This window comes from Aulostomus chinensis, chromosome 17, assembly GCF_037954235.1.
Source record: "Aulostomus chinensis isolate RoL2024-O1b breed Wild chromosome 17, RoL_Achi_v1.0, whole genome shotgun sequence".
In the NCBI taxonomy this organism is placed as follows: Eukaryota; Metazoa; Chordata; class Actinopteri; order Syngnathiformes; family Aulostomidae; genus Aulostomus; species Aulostomus chinensis.
In genome coordinates, this window is record NC_141336.1 from 2,360,822 (window position 1) to 2,377,639 (window position 16,818).

At 51.2% G+C, this 16,818-nt stretch overlaps 1 protein-coding gene across 3 annotated transcripts; it reads left to right on the forward strand.

The window, feature by feature from the left end:
- Positions 1-970: 970 nt before the first annotated feature.
- LOC147245978 (BRD4-interacting chromatin-remodeling complex-associated protein) lies at positions 971-16,795 on the forward strand. 3 transcript variants are annotated; one of them, XM_086183240.1, is made up of 14 exons: positions 971-1,065; positions 1,854-2,032; positions 2,670-2,715; positions 2,892-2,934; positions 3,097-3,162; positions 3,353-4,894; positions 5,889-6,107; positions 9,372-10,032; positions 10,126-10,259; positions 11,020-11,078; positions 11,700-11,848; positions 12,759-12,853; positions 13,104-13,206; positions 13,683-16,795. In XM_086183240.1, the coding sequence occupies exons 3-14, from the start codon at positions 2,675-2,677 to the stop codon at positions 14,357-14,359; spliced, it is 3,789 nt and encodes a 1,262-aa protein (XP_086039366.1). In that variant the 5' UTR covers positions 971-1,065; positions 1,854-2,032; positions 2,670-2,674; the 3' UTR covers positions 14,360-16,795. The 3 variants fall into 3 exon arrangements, with proteins under 3 accessions (XP_086039366.1, XP_086039368.1, XP_086039367.1); XM_086183242.1 differs by having other exon boundaries at positions 13,107-13,206; XM_086183241.1 differs by lacking the exons at positions 971-1,065; positions 1,854-2,032 and having other exon boundaries at positions 2,055-2,715.
- Positions 16,796-16,818: the final 23 nt, after the last annotated feature.

The window sequence follows — 16,818 nt, forward strand, 5'->3', positions numbered from 1 at the left end:
ACAGGTCCCTCGTCCACTCCCCAAAAAAAGGACCTCCCTTCGAGTTTCTTCATCTTCTCGTCTTTGTCGTTTGTTCCTCTCCTTTTATTCCCTCATATATCAATTGACTTTCATCCGATTGGGCACCCAGGAAGTGGACGTGAACATTTCCCTTCCTTCTATTCCAGAGTTTTGTTTTGCTTGTTTTTTCTTGGTTCTTTTGCAGTTTCAGTTAAATGAGCACAAGCAGATGCTGACATGGATTTCTCTGCAATCTGACTCAGGATTGAACAGCAATCAGTTTGTCAAAAAATTAATCTGCCACTACTTGATCAATAATTGTGTCAGCCTTCTCCAAGCAACACTTTTAGACGTGCCTGATGAGAAACATGAGGCTCAGCTGAGCTTGAGTCCTGCTTGTGGCATTTATCACTCAGATGAAGTCTCTGTTGGATCCTAATCGGCTCCAGCAGACCTTCCTGGCACTAAAATAAAAGACAGTTCCATGAAGAGGAACTCATCGGGACATCATCATCGTCCTAACACTCAGTTGCAGCCCTGATTAATGAATGAATAGACGAGTGTTCCACACCAATTAGAGGTGATAATTAGTGACCCGGTGTACAGTGAATATTCTACCAGCGGTGAATGAAGCAAGTGTGTGACCAGCATCTGGAGCGAGGCTCCGCAGTGACGCGCGGACATCTTTGAAGCATCTGCCGCCTGACGGCGCGCAGAGGGCGGCCAGTCTCCTCCGGCAGTCACGCTGCTGAAGCTGGAGCCTCTCAAGTTCTGTGTGTGTGTGTGTGTGTGTGTGTGTGAGAGAGAGAGAGAGAGAGAGAGAGAGTGTGTGCGTGCGTGTGTGTGTCCCCACCTTTGTGCTGTGATCGACTGGTCTGTTTCTCACACCCACCCCGGTACCCCCCACTCCCACCCTCCTCCTCCTCCTCCTCCCCCTCCTCCTCCTCCATCCCACCCCACCCCGCCACCCCTCCCCTCTCCTCCTTTTAGCATCTGAAAAGACCACTGAGTGAGAATCGATGGCGCAGAGGCCCGCTTGACAGGACAATAAACCACAAAGAAGGGGTGAGTTTTTTTCTCCTCTTGCTTATTTTTTGAATTGCGGAGTCGCACTGATGGCCCGGCGACGAGCGAGGGGCTCCGGGCGGCCGGGAGGCAGCGATATTTACCACACGGCATCTTTTGTTAGCGCGATATGATTTACAGCAGCCATCAGCTGCGGCGGTCCCAGTCCAAGAAATAATTAAAATCCCCAAACACGAGCGAGAAGCGGCTCCGCACCCTGCACCGCGCCGGAGCGTTAATTTCTGCTTCACCTTACGTAACCTGCAAAAGCATCCACGTCCTGTTGTTGCCAGAATGGAACACGCACTTGCCGCACATGAGGGTCGTCTGCCTGGATTTCATTGGGCGATGCGGTACCTTGAGGGTGTTAATGCGGTGGTCGTGTTGTAAACAGAAATGTGTCAGCGGACCGGAGAGCGGCGGCTCGTCTCGCTCTCTCTCCCCGGGAAACGGAGCTGCGGGCGCGGAGGGATGTGACCGTTGAGCCGCTTCTGCTCAGCCGTGAGGACGCGAGTCGCATCCGTGGCGCAGGGAGCCATGTACCCGGAGTTGAGGCGTTCACGTCCGCCTGTCTCATGTCTGTGATAGCCACAACAATAGCCTCCATGCCCGCCCCCCCAGCCTGAGGCGGAATCAATAGTCTCCGAGTATGATGCTATTATTGCTGGAGATGCTCCTGCTGAGGAGAAACTGATGAATCATATATTGATGTGCTCTGGCTGGTGGTAACCTCAAGTGACCTGACAGCATGTGGTGTGTTTGTGCACCCCCCCCCCCCCCATCTACAGCCTCTCCACAGCAAGGTGCAGCGATGCCCCAGCAGAAGGGGGACCCGTCTCCGTCCCACCGCCTCAGCCTGGCACCGTCCCTCCACCACCTCCAGACACTGAAGCCGGGCCACGACTTCCCATGAGGCCACCACCAGAACTCAGCTCGACCGCTCTGTATGGGGCCTCTCACATATGAAGTAGGTTCATAAGGGGGTCCATCATGGTCCAGGTTTATGGCTTAAATCGGTTCATAAGAGAGTCTGTCTCTGTCAGGGTTTATGGAAAAATTCTACTCAAATTTTACGTTTTTATCATGAAATACTGGATCTCCCCCCTCACGCTGATGGGCACAACCCACCACCAGTAGCTGACATCACGTCATCTCCCAAACAGCTGCAGGGACCGGCCACCAATTTTCAAATGTTGTAAAAACGTAATAAACTCTCAAATGTCTCCACTCTGCTGGTCCCAAGTCGTCCAAGTGTCCCGAAGACTCAGTGTGCCGAGTTGTTTTGGAACACATCACTGATCACTTGGATCCATGTTGGATCTATTTAGAAGGGCTCATGACCCACGCTGGGTTCCAGCCCAGGGTGTCCCGGGTGCGTTTACTCCAGGTTCTCGCTATGTCCTGGTGGGTTCTGTGTGAACGTTCCTATCAGGGCCCGGATCCTGATAGAAATCTGAATCTGTAGGATGATGACATGTGTAAATGTGAATGTTTGATCGTTGTCCTTGATCACTGATGATCAGCGTCAGGCCCGGAAGCAACGGTTGACCCTTGTCTCTGTGTGAGGACGTTTATCTGATGCCTTTTCACCCTCCTCCCTTCAGTTGACATGGAGGATGAAGATGGGACTTGTCTTCTTGATGTTTTGTGGTGAGTTTGTCTGATTTTTACTGGGAACCCACAGGAATGAAACCGACCTGCAGAGCGAGTAGAATCCATGACTGAACAAACTTCATAGCTGCTTTCCATGCAAAGTGCTGTTGTTGCACCAGATGAGCAGTAGCATCCAGGTGACTGTGACTCTAATCATCATGTTCCATTTGCAGTGACCCCCAAGCCCTGAATGACTTCCTTCATGGGACCAATGAGGTAAAAAAAAGAAAGACGCTGAAAAGTCAGTAATGCCAGTGACAAGTTTGAAATGTTTCCCGGCTCACAGGACAGCGTCAGGGAAGCTTCATCTAATAGACTCAGTTTTCTCACCGCTACTGCAGGAGCCCAAACTAACATGGGCTGATTTCATCCCTCCAGCTGCAGACTGAAGACCTGCTCATTAACTCCTCCTCTGGGGAGCCCTCCCTCTTCACAGATACCCCGGTGAGTGTCTGGATCCACAGCCAGCAGTGTCTCAACAACCCAAATTTTCCTCAAGAGAATGAATTTTTCTCTCCCTCTGTGCCTGAAAGTACATCCTGTTAACTCCTGCTAATCATGTAATTCTTCCCCCACTCTCGCCTCCTATTGTCTGGACCCCCCCACCTGTCTCCCACTGCTCCCACTCCTCCAGAGCCCCGTCTCTCTGCTGGGGGATGGCAGGGATTCCCCGGACTCACCTCCACCCGGGTGTGTGGATCTGTCCTTCCTGGAAGAGGCCCTCATGTCATCGCCGGAGGGTGCAGAAGACCCCCAGGAGGTGCAGGGTGGGCCACCTGTGGAGCCCGGATGTGAGTCAAAGAAGGGAGAAGTGGAGGAAGCGGAGGAGGCGGAGGTGGCATGTGATATCCTGCAGCAGAGCTTGCAGGAAGCTGACATCACGGAGCAGACCATGGCTCTGGAAGCGGGTTTGGCCCAACCGGGGGACAGTTTGTCTCTGTACTCACCTGCCCCTCTTCTCTCTCCCCCCGCTGTACCGTTCATACCCAAACCTGTGACGATGCCCCTCACCCCTGCGTTGCCCAGAGACACTCAGGCAGCCGTGGAGCCCCCACAGCCATCCCTGCTGGCCGTGGGGCCTGGGTGCCCTTCTCTAAAACCTGCTGCCCCTCCTCAGCTGATGGGGCTCCTGCCTGGGAATGTTTTCCCCTCTCCCTCTCCAGAGACCTCCTTCTCTCTGAGCCCCGTTCAGGGCTCCAGCATGATCATCCATAAAGCTGTGCCCAGTGTGACCAGCCGTCCTCTTATCACACCAACCCTGAGAGCGACAGCAACCGCAGCGCCAGGTATCGTCCTGCAACGTGCCCCCCTTCCCATCCAGCCCAAGCTGCCCATCAGCATCCAGCCCAGACTGGTCCAAATTAGCCCCAAGCCATCTGGGCAGAAACCCACTCCTGGTCTTACATTTGTACCCGGAACTGCATCACCAAATATTTTATTGTCCCAGCCTCCTGGCCAGAAGCCCACCGCTCCACCACCACAGCCCAACCAGCAGCTCCCAAAATCAGTCAGCTTGCAGCTGGTCAACCAGGGCGGCTCCTTTGTGCTCCAGCCTCAGGGACTCTTTCAAGGCCAAAACCAGTTTCTCCTTCCAGGCCAGTCCCCTGTCACCATCTCGCAGACTGCCAGTGCAGCTCGGCCGCTGCTGACTCCCAGTCACCAAGGCCCTTCGGTCCACAGCGTGACCCCCTCCGGCGGGCAGCTTGTTGATGGATCCCAGATCCTAACTGTCCCCCAAAGACAGCTGAACTTCAGCCCTGTCTTCACCACGCCCACAGGGCAGCTAGCTCTCCGCCAGGCTACTGTGCTTTCAGGACCTTTGCAGCTACAGTCAGCACCTCCTACTGTCTTCCAGATGCCAGCACAGCTGGCTGGAAATTACACTCCGGGAGGGCAGGGGCAGCAGGCCACCCTGGTCCACAGTCCTGCTCTAGGAAACCACATCACCTTGATCAACAGTTCTGGGGTGCTCCCCTCAGATCTGACCTCTATCTCAATCGTCAACGGCCCCTCGGTGGTTCAGGGGCTGCCGTTTGCTGGCCAGACGACGGCCCCTCAGGCAGCGGTGACAGAAGGACAGCTGAGCCTCCAGCAGGCCTCGGTAGTGCTGCTGCCAGAGAGAGCTGTGGCGGAGGACCGGGCCGCTTCAGAGGAGGCTTTCCACCAGCTACCACAGGTGAGGCAGGGTGGGTGGCACAGATCCTGTGTAGCGCAGCGTAGCACAGACGATAGTTCCAGTATTATTTAACTTGAGCTCTACTTCCTGTTTGGATTCTTTCAACGATCTAGACAGACACTAAGAATATCAATCTGAGCGTGTTAGGGACACTTTTAGTGGACGGACCTGGAAGTTGATGGAGGCGCTTTAACACCTTGCTGCTGCCAGTCGTGTCAGTCTCACTCAGTACTGGAACAATTCACAGAAATTTGCTCGCTATCGGTACTCTTGACCCAAAAACACAGAAAAACAGGGTCAAAGTTGAAATGCTGACAGTTTAGACCCACGATCAGAACCACGCGGGGGGGCCGTGACAGCTGCCTGGGCCGCTGCGTCCGGAGGGCCTGTCCGCGTCCCCAGCCCCGCGTTAAAGCGTCTCACAGACACGTTATCGTTATCAGGTAATGGACTGCAAACTTTTAAATCCATTTGCACGTAAACCCGTTCCTTCACAATGACGGTGTAATTTGATCAGAAATGCAGGCGACCTGGGAGGCTTTGGACACCTGACGCACCTCTCTGAAGTCAGCTGCTTAATTCTCATCGGAAAGGAAAGTGAACAGGAAAAAATGAATACATTCACTTCAGCTGAAGGCTGCCAACTCTTCACTGGCTTACATGAACCTGAGCTGAAGTGAGGCAATGAATGTTTGGGGTCTAAATCACTTTATTTGATGAAACCATCAAAATCCTAACTAAATCAGGTTCATTGCAATTGCAGTTAAATTAGTTATTAAGACAAATTACTTTTCGGTCGAATTGTCTATAAAGTTTAACTTTGCTTATTTTAATGTGCTTGTGATAGAGATTGAAGTGACTTCATACGCTGTGAAATAAAAACATCCTCTGAAGTATTTCTGAAGTATTTCTGAAGTGTTTCTGAAGTATTTCTGAAGTGTTTCTGAAGTATTTCTGAAGTGTTTCATCAGATGCTGCGTGTTTCCTCCTGCAGCGCTACGGTCACATTCTCCAGCAGGTCTCGGTGCAGCCCACCGCTGCAGGGCTGCAGACCTCCCCTCCTCCTGTAGTCACAGTCCTTCAGCCCCCCCCGGAACCAGCCCTGGCCCCCGATCCACCTGTGGAGATGCCCCCAGCTGACATGACACAAGTAGTGGAGGAGGTGACCCACTCGATGAGTCAGGACCCGGCCTTTATGCAACATCTGCAACAGGTCAGAGCGTCTGCAGACTTCTGAGTTGCTCCTCACTTTAATGCCAAAGGCGCTGTCAGAAGTAAATCACTTTAACAAATGAACTGCAGTTACTGCATCAATACATCGCATCACAAGCAAAATAATGAACATGAAGCAACACTGGGCAGGATTTTTGACTCAGAGTAGCTGCTTTTGTCACTTTGATGGTCCGACCCCTGGTGATCAGCAGGGCACTTCCTTTCATTCTTCTTTCAAGTTGCGACTTTTCTGTCCTGCGTCACCTAACTTGAGCTGATGGGGGGAAACCTCCACTCGTCCCTCCCGTACTCACTCAGCCGCTTGGCCTCAGATGTTGTGTCCGGCAGTGAGATTCATCAACTCTTCCAGTTGTTTTAGCAGCACATTGAACTTTGCTGTACCCAAGGGGAAAATTCACACGTGGCTCATGACCTTATACGTTCAGTACATATTAAAAAATAATGCTAATGTATGCTAACGCTCACCACTCAAGCTCAAATGTAGGGATTCAAAAACTAAAAACTAAAATATCAGTATATTTATTTATTTCCAGGCTCGTAGCCCACACAGGATCACAAACAGTGCGCAGTGTAAGAAGAGAAAAAAAAAGATGAAAGGAAATAGTCATTTAAAAAAGAGGCGCTTGTGCCCGTGTTCCCGGATTTTGGAGGTGAACCTGACAGAACTGCGTCCCGGGTCTGTCATCAGGGCGGTAATGTGAGGAGAACGGTCCGGCCGTCTCATGAAACGATACGCACGGTTCCTCAGCAGGGCCATGGAGGTGTGAGGCCCAGATTGCAAAAGAGTTGACTTGCTCTCGTGCTCCTTGGTTCTCCTAGAAGGATCCGTCAGTCATTATACGCAACTGTAAGCTTGCGTAGGCTCTCCTTTTTGAAGTTGACCCACAGTGGAGCCGTACAGAGAGGGTCCAATAGGCTCTGAATGGGTCGACCTTTACATCAACAGGACAACAGTGGAATTCACGGATCAACATGTGAGCTTGAACATAGAGGAATCTCCTCTGTCCAGACATGTCCGCATCATCTTCCAGAGTCAGTTATCATGTGACCCAAATACTTTGTATCGTTAGACTCACTCAGTGCATCTCCAGCAAGGTAGAAAGTGGGAAACTTAAGTTCAAGGTCATCTGTAGTTCTGCAAACTAGGACCACACTCTTCTTGGCACTGTATTTAACATCATAGTCAATGCCATAGTTGGAGCAAATGTTGGGTAACTGTTGGAACCCGCTGGAGCAGGGCGATGTCAGGGCGAGGTCGTCCGCACACATAAAGTGATTGACCAGGGTGTCACCCATCACACAGCCTGTAGTGCACGCCCCCAACTGCTTAGACAGGTCGGCCATATACACATTAAAGAGGACTGGGGATACAATCCCTCCCTGCCCAACCCCATTCCCTACTTTGAAAGGGGTAGACAGGGCGCTCCCCCACTTTACCTGCACACTCTGGTTGGCATACCAGTACACTAGCATGTGTATTAGGATACTAGGGACACCCCTAACTCTGAGCTTGTTGGAGAGCTTATAGTGGTGAACCCGGTCAAATGCTGGAGAAGCATCAACAAAACCCACTAGCACACGAGAGCCTTGGCTTTTCTAAGTCTCTATAGCCTCTTTCAGGGCATACATGCATGTGTCAGTGCTGTGACTCGGCTTAAAGCCAAATTGATTGTCAGTAGTGGACAGACAGACACTTAACCGCTCAAGTGAGAGCTTTTCTAAAACTTTAGAGAGAATGCTAGCGAGGGCTATAGGTCTATAATTATCGATGCTGGATACTTTACCAGCCTTGTCCTTTATGACCGGGACCAGAACCACTGACAGCATGGAGTCAGGGAGAACACCATGAGTCACCAGCCCAGTAAAGCGGATGGAGTCCAGCTAACCGAGGGCCAGCGAAGTTTAAATGCTCAGCTGTTATGTCATCCAGGCCACTAGCTTTCTTGTCAGCTAGCTGCTGTGTAGCTGTGGTAACCTCGTGAGTTTAAAATAAACCATGTCTTCATCCATCTTGCCTTCGTGGCAGGGCTCACTTGTAATACGATTGAACAATACTGCACAATGCTGCCTCCAGAGGTCAGCTATGTTCACAGCATCCGACACACCCTCAATGTTACATAGTAGAGTTCTATTCAGAGTTTTTACCTCTTTCCAAAAGGCACTGAAGTCATTATTCATCAAATTATCAGCCATGGAGTGAGCACTCAGCGCTTGTTTACACTCAGCATTCATTTTCTTTTTCAAATGTAGCTCAGGACCCTGTCTGGGTCTACCAGCCACGACCCAGGGCCGATGGGCTTCAATGGCCTCAGAGTGGTGGCTAGCTACAAACGTATTCCACCCTGGCTTCGAGTTTCTGGACTTCCTAGGATGAGTAAATAAAGACTTACTAGCATCATGAAGGGCTTCCACAATATTGTCATACATCACACACAAGCTCGTACCATCACCGTTAACATTTGTGCAGCAGGTAGCCTCCATAGGCATAAAAACATTACGCAAAAGTTCATCTGATATAAAAGCATATTTAAGAACATCCTCATTGGACACCAATCTGTCATTCTGATTCTCATTCTTAGCCACCCTGGGTATGTTGTCTACATTTAGCACCACAGAAACAGGAATGTGGTCAGAAGTGGCTAGGCTATATAAAATATCAATCCTCTGTAGGGAAGCATGAGCATCTGCAGTGGATACAACATGGTCCAGCCAGGACGTTCACTGATATATGTACAGCTTGTGTCAGGTAAAAGCACTTTACTTGAAACTACTTGAACTTGAAAGTATAGTAAAATGGAAGAAATTAAATTGAAGATTTCAGTTTCAGTGTGGCTGATAAGTCTGGAGTTTTTTTTTTTTCCAAAACGAACCTGCAGTTTAGCGGTCAAATTTCTCAAAATTGAGTTTTTAGCTAAGGAAGCTGCTTTGGCTGCACCAGGTGTCCATGTGCGTTCGTCTGGAGTCCGCAAGTGAAGGAAACCTCCAGGTTGTTCTCTCCGTTTGTGCCTTTCTGATATTTGCCTCCAGCTCATGGACAAAAGGAACCTGGAACTGCAGGACAGTGGGCTAGCAAAACAAGCTAACATGCTACGAGTGAACTGCATAACAGAGCTGCGCTTCCTGCGCCGGGTTCTCCTCTGAGCAGCTCAGCGGCTCGCGCAGCTCCGCCATGTTTCTCTCTGCAGGAGATCTGAAACACAAACTAACACCAGTGATTCCTTTCTTGTGTTTATCTTCGTCACAGCAAGCACTTAGTTCTCCCATCACGTCCGACTTGTTGGTGGGAGCTTTGCCAGTGGTGCCGGTGGAGTCTCTCCCCTCCCCCCTGGCTGAGGAGAGGGAGGCCCAGCGGGCCGTCTGCGGTCAGGACACCTGCACTGTGATGTCGGATCAGTGTGTTGAGGCGTCCCCTCTTCCCTCAGACCCCGAGGACGCTCTGCTGCTCTGCTCCTCCCCTCCCATTCAGGACAGATCAGCTCCAGTAGGGTTCTCGCCTACGGCTGGGCCTCCGATCGCTCTACCAGGGCCTGGGAGCTCAGTCACCCAGTCCACTGCCCCCCAGCCTCGTACGGAGCCCCAAGTCCAGTACCAGGTTCCTCATCAGCTCCAGGTCTCTCAGGCTTTATTTGCCCAGACTCTCTCGTCTGTATCCCAGCCTCCAGCCCAAGTCCAAGCCTCTGTCCCCCAACCCCAGGTCAAGCTCCAGGCAGATCCCTCTGCGTCCCAGTCCCAGTCCCAGTCCCAGTCCCAGTCCCAGTCCCAGTCCCAGTCCTCGCTTTGTCCTTCGGTTCCCCGCAGCCCCTCGCCTCTGCATGTCTCGGTGCCTGAGCAGCAGCCTGATCCCACAGCTGCTGGTCTCTCTAAAGGAGGAGAGGACTCCGCTGTCCAACAGCACACACAAAACAGTGAGTTTCTCCTGCCGCTTTCTAAAATGCACCATGCCATCCAGTCAGAGAGGACGACTGAGGCCGCGTCACTGACTCTGAGTCCCGTTTCAGAGCCGACAGCTGCCTTGGCCGTGGAGAGTAAAGCCGTTACTCTCGATGTCCATCCACCCTCTCCTGCAGCCCAGATTGTCCAGGTTCACGGGCCCCCGCTTCCCATCACGACCAGCCAGCAGACGGTCTGCAAGGTGAGAGGGTCGAAGACGCGGTCGCTCGATTTAAGACAAACAGTAAAAATCTCAGTGTGAAACTGGAGTTTCTCCCTTCAGCCATTACGAGTACTTACAGATGTCAGAGCACGTGACTCAGGCCTGCAGGTGAGGTGGCCCCGCCCACCACCACCACGCCACAGAACACTCTTAAAATCCTGCCTTTGACCAAGGTCATGCCGATGAAGGTTCCTTCTATTCAGGCCCTGTGGATCAATAATTGATCCATTTGGTGCATTTTGACTTTCCAGATGTTGTCGAACCCAAAGAGTCACAGTCTGATCCTCTCGAGTCGTTTCAGGTGATTTATCGGCCACGGGTTCACAGCTGCAACCTTAACGATGGCGTAGTGATGACGTAGCACACGGCAGAGACTCTGATGTCATGTTCAGGCAGTAACTCTTGATTTGGCCGATCAACTGAGGTTGATATTTGGAGGTATTTGTTGGTACTTCTTGTGTACTCCTGATATTGGCAGTCCTACACAGATGTTTTCTTTGTTGTACTGTAAACCGTCTGAGTGTGAAGGAGGTTGAAGAAGAACTTTGTTGCCCTGTCAGCCTGAACGGACGCCTCATCGGAGAGACGATGTGCGGACGCGCGTGGGTTCTGGCCACCAAGTCGACGCCAGCAGCTTGAAATGATCGTTTGTTAAATGCAGCAAACTAATTATGAATGGGCGCTAATTGCAACCTTGTCTCATCCTTTGATCACATCCCAAATGTTGACTTGGTGCCAGCTGGCGGGTCTGGAGCAGCAGCTGGAGGAGAGGCTCACACCAGCAGTACGCAGGCACAGGTGAGAGCCCTCCACTCGCCGTCCACGCCACTCGCCCCTCTGGTTCCCTGAGCTGCCGCAGGCTACCAGGGTCATGTGGGGAGCATCACCATGGAGGAGTTTAAGAGATAGATAGTGACATCAACCAGAGAGGAGGAGCAAACTCATACGTGTAACAAGCTGCGTTTGAAGGTTTTTGTCCTGAGATGTGTTTCAGTCACCGCCGCTCGCCGCCGTTCTCCCTCCCCGCTGTGATTCGTCCCGCTTGTCCGTGATTGTGTTGGTTTCATGTTCTCTCCCGCTTCTTTGTGAATGTGCTTCCCCCCCAGTGTCTCTTACCCCCCGGCTCTTCCCTGCCCCCTCTTCTCCCTCCCCCCCTGACCCTCATGGCTCCTCCCCCTGTGCTCAGGCCTTCAAGTGGCCTGCTTGCTTCTTGTGATAATGACGATAATTGCCTGCAGGTGTGACATCATAGTTCTGAGATCAAGTGTGACTGAACGTGTGATAGAACGAACTGACTGTAATCCTCAGGGTGTTGAACTCTGTGTGTGTGTGTGTGCGTGTGCGTGTGTGTGTGTGTGTGTGTGTGTGTGTGTGTGTGTGTGGTGTGTGTGTGTGTGTGTGTGTGTGTCCGTCCATCAGGTTCCAGCAGCAGCTCTTTTCGGACCACGCAGCCGTTCAGACCCCGTTCACCGGCCCGGCCTTCTCCACGCTGAAGGATGCTGTCAGCCGCCTGCTGCCGTACCACACCTGCGCTGGTCACCTGCCCACTCAGGAGGACTTCACCTCAGGTCTGTGAGACGCGGTCCTCTATTGAGTATTTTTCAAAATCTACGTTGACGATTGTTGTTAACACTCGCTGGAGGAGAGAGAGCAGAGAAGTGGTGGAGGCGATCAGGATCACGAGGCCGATCCAGAACGCTGCTGGAAACAGAACCAGTTTGTAATTTTCAAACCTCTAAAATGTACCAGAGAAGTACTTTTACTTTGATAATATCACAAGTATCTTTTTAGATCAAAACCCAGCAGCGGCTAGTTGACTATTTCTGGTTGATGTGGCACTGTTACTATGGTAATACATATTAATAACATTAATAATAGTTAATTAACGTTTAGTTACACAGGCGAGTGCTGAACAAGTGTTACTTAAGCATGATTAACCCTCTATTACTGCTCCCTTCGGGGCAGAGGGAAGCCCGTGACCTCGTCTGACCTTTCACCCCGTAAAGATGATGTCATATATTGAAGTTATTAATTTACACTCTTATTGTACAGTGAATTTGATTTTGCACTGGGAGCAGCTCTTATGCACCAGAGGAACTTGACGGCCATGCAGGTCGCATGGTACCGTCTGTTGGAGGACACGTGACTTTTGAAGGCTGGGAGGAGTTAAGTCTGACGCTCTGATGGGCGCTCCGCTGATTCCTCCATATTCCTCACACCAGTTATTTCATTGTTCAGTTTTAACGTTTTATGAAGAAACGGTGCAACGACGTCTGAACAAACGCCGACCGTCTCTGAATTCCCTGAACAGTTGCCAACAGGACAGAGTGGTGCTGGCAGAACAAATGTATTTCCATAAAAACAAAATCCCAAGACATCCATGCGAACGTAAATACAGAAGTCAAAGCCTGCTGGTTGTGGTCGCTGATGTCATGTGGCCTTCAACTTCCTGCTGCTGATGTCCTGGTCTTCCCGCAGTGGACCAGGAGTTCGACACCGTGTCGGGTTTCCTGCTCAAGCGCACCAAGGACATGGTGAACAAATACAGGCAGCTACTGGTCCGAGAAGCCCAGGTGAGACCCCGCGCACACCTGGATTACATCATCATTACATCATCAGCTGTGAAATTACAACCAGACACTCGTGATGATGTAGAGGTGAAATTCCAGTCCAGGTGATGAGAGACTCACTTGTCATTCAGTGGCATGAATGTAAATACTGGTAAACTGGAGTCTGTGTGTGTGTGTGTGTGTGTGTGTGTGTGTGTGTGTGTGTGTGTGTGTGTGTGTGTGTGTGTGTGTGTGTGTGGACTGGTTTCTACAGCAGGAGAGTCCATCAGCAGAGATGGTGATGCTGGAGCGTCTCTTCCTTCAGGCTGAGCGATACGCGTTAGCAGAGGACCGACGGCGAGCCCGCAGAGACCCAGGTGAGCGGGGGTGGGGGGTGTTATTCTTCCTCACAGACTAATTCGGCAGCACTCGCCCTCCACATTTGCTTGGTGTGAACGTGTGATAACGCCGTGTAACGACGCAGTGTGAGGACATCGAGAGGTGGCGAGGAGGCTGTGCTGCTGACTGGAGAGCGAGGAGCAGACGGAGGCTCCAAAAACCAGCACACGGCAGCCAGCAAACCCCGGAAAGCCTCCCTCAGAGGTTTCTAACCAGTTGGACCCGTACTGACCAATGAGAGGTGACACTGACTTTGACCTCTGGCACCAAAGTCTTGTCTCTTCATCCTTGCGTCCCAGTGGACGTGTGTGCAGTGACTGATGAGACATCAGGTCATGTGACGTCTCCGTGGGTCTGTCTCCAGCCGGGTCGCTCCGTGGTCGTGGTCGTGTCCTGGTTGCGAGGCCAGGAGGAACCGGGTGGAGAAACTGATGGTCTCAACTCTTTCTTCCAGAGTCATTCATGATGGCCTTGGCTACATCAGCGTCTTCCCCCCACGGTGGGCTCCCCTCCGGCAGCCCTTCCTCGCCACCGGCCTGGACCAGGCTGTCTGACCGGCCTCCAGGACTCAAGACGTACCGCTCCAGCTCCCGGGGGGCCCTCAGGCTCACCATCAAGCAGGAGTCTGGTTCCCGTAAGGTGGTTCACAACTCTGCCTGCGAGCTAGGACTCAAGCGCGACCACACGGGCCAGCTGACCAACGGCGGAGCGCCTGTGAATGATCGCCACTCTCAGGCACCCAACGGAGTCCCCCGGCTTCCTCAGCACGGTGAGGAGATTTCCAACGGAGCTCCGCCTGCAGACGTCCCACAGACAGCTTTAGTTTCCAAAATAAAAGCCCCAAATCTTTCTATGCCAGCGTCACAGTCCTGCTTCGAGTTGCCTCCCAGAGACGCCGGCGTCCCCAGACTGAAATGCTACAGGCTGGACGTGTCACCCCGGCCAGAGCAGCGGTTCAGCCCGCCGCCCCCTCTCCAAGAGGACCATATGCTCAGTGAACATCTACAGAGTGCCATCGACAGTATCCTGGAGCTTCAGCGCCTGCAGGGCCCCTCCGCTGCCCCCACCAGGGCCGCGTCCGGCCCGTCGCTGGACCAGGCTGTCACCAGCATCTTGGAGGGGCACCTGTGAGGAACCCTGACCCGGAAACATCCGTCTGAGACGGAATACAGCAACGGAAGCAGGAATCCTGACATTCCCAGTCAAGAGTTTGTTCTGGGATTTCTACAAAGAAACTGATTGTTTGAAAGTGGAGACGATGAAGAGGCACTATGAAGACATGCATACCAGAGCGCAGCGCCACCTGTAGTCCCATAGATGTTAGATACTTCATTTGATGTACGTTTGTGCAAAAAAAGTCTATTTGAATAGGAGCTCTATTGTTTCAGTGGTAGTTGAGTCATTCAGAGGTTTACGACACTGGTGTGACCTTCATCAGCATATAGAATATAAGTAATAGTGAGGCTAACGTGGACTAGACTGAGATTATTCAATAGTTTTTTATAAGATTTCTTTCACAATGTGAATTTTCTTTTGCATAGTGCCAAGCTTCCAGGGTATTTATTTTGATAATCCGTGCCAATCGTGTTTTCAGACGAGTTGAGGACGGCGGTGTGATGAGTGTGTATGTGTCTAAGAAGGTGTGAAGCGTCCGCGACCGGGACAGCGCACCACAATCCCACCGGCTCCGTCATCTCTGCTTATGAAACTCCAAAGAATTTGCTACATCCTGAATACACCAGCAAACGTCCATGTTGTGTCTCTTCCCACAAGCTGGAGTCGGTCTGTTAGAGCAGCGAAGGCGCCGAGAAAACTGGCCAGTCCTCTCTTCTATGTCTGTCTGGACCCTTGTTGCCATTCATGCCGGAAATCTTTCTGTCTGGGAGCCATTTCCCGTGTTGTGTGTTTTAACATGCGAGCAATAACGCGCTGGGGTTGCTGGGAGCGGCGGCGGCGGCGGCGCAGAGAGGAAGACGACGACACGAGAGGTGCTTGTTTGGTCATCCAAGCCTGTGCGGCGGAGAAGCATCTGTAACTCGGTTCAAGGGCTCCAGGGTCACCGCGGCGGTCGTGCAGCTCCGTAGAGCTCGCGAGCCTCTGCATCATCAAACCTGTGACCAAAAACCAGAGAATCATTCGCTTCACACAAACCACAAGAAGAGTTCTCTTGATTTGGTACGGAGGCCTGGAGGGGCCAAACAGAGTACATATATTAGTGGATGTTTTTTTGAGGCCACAAGATATAACTTGTTCCCACGACTGGACTAATTTGTAGTTTAAAGAAAATACAGTAAGATGTTCCCTCCACGTTACATCCGGTGGCCTCAGACACTTCCTGTCCACGGCAGCTCCAGGGCTCCGTAACGACGTCAGCGATGTAATTTATTAAATGTAGCTGAATATTTATTTTCATGCAGTTGTTGTGGAGCAGTTTATGATTTTGACGACTTCTTTTGTTAATGTGACAATCTTATTGATCAGTGTGACCACGTGAACTCTGCTCAGATGAGTTAACGTCTCCTCGTCAGTCTGACGACCCCCCCCCCCCCCCCCCCCCCCGGGCTCCGTTTTTTACCCTCAAGCTGAAAATGAAGCAGAGTTTTTGGGGTTCTTTTAATACATAAAATGAAAATGTGCTTGAGAGTTTTGCTTTGGCCGAGTTGCGACCCGCCAATTGGACACGTTTAGAATATGCCTTATAGTGATTTAGTGCAAAGAAAATGTCCTTAATGTGACGTTTTGACCCGTCAACTGGCCCCGAGACGGAAGGAGCAGCTGGAGTCGAGCCGGACGACGAGCCTCTCGCGGCGCCGCGTCTCTGCTCACTCTTTATATGTCAAGTTGTCTTTTGTTGGAAGGAACAAAAGGAGTTAAATATGCAGTAATTTAGTGTAGAAACCTTCTGCAGAAACATGGGTGGACACACACACACACACACACACGACTAATAGATACCAAGCCTGGCTCCAAACACAGACAGAATTCATGGTGGTGTGTGTTTCCACCCAGACGGAGGTTTCGCTGGAATGCAGTAAAGATGTCAGAGTGATGTCACTCCTCGCCACCACAGGACTCCTGAGAAGGAATTCGCCCAGTTGCTGTTTCTTATTGTCTCAAGTTGCTGTGAAATTCAAGAAGTTGAGTCGGTGAACTTGGAGGCATCGTCCTCTCAGCCTCACGTGCCATGTCGCTGTTGCAGTGTCCAGCGCTGACCCGTAGAACTCGGCTCGGTTCTGTCGTCTGCATGTTGAGCCATTTTGCTGTTTCTTTGTCAAGCGTGGTCTTTTGTTTCTGACTGAACTGTGAACCCAGGGAGGCTCATAACTCTTTACACCAATTCAACTTCAGATACAAATATTTGACTGACAGATTGTTCTGATGCCAAAATCTCGAGGCCTTAATTCAGCAAAACTAGATTGTAAACAAAAAAGTCATTCCTGACAGAAGTCCAACTAACTTTGATCTGAGCGTCACGAGTGATTCATATATGAAATGTTAAGAAAACCACTTTTCTACTCATTTTTACAGACTATTTATGAAACTGTGATTTTGTAAGAAATAAAAACTAAACTGTGAATTTGGTCTTTGGC

Excerpts from the sequence above, each read along its gene's own strand:
- LOC147245978 (XM_086183240.1), top strand. The coding sequence starts at position 2,675 with ATGGAGGATGAAGATGGGACTTGTCTTCTTGATGTTTTGTG. Across the intron at positions 6,108-9,371 it reads TTATGCAACATCTGCAACAG|CAAGCACTTAGTTCTCCCAT; the intron begins GTCAGAGCGTCT and ends TCTTCGTCACAG. Across the intron at positions 10,260-11,019 it reads GCCAGCAGACGGTCTGCAAG|CTGGCGGGTCTGGAGCAGCA; the intron begins GTGAGAGGGTCG and ends ACTTGGTGCCAG.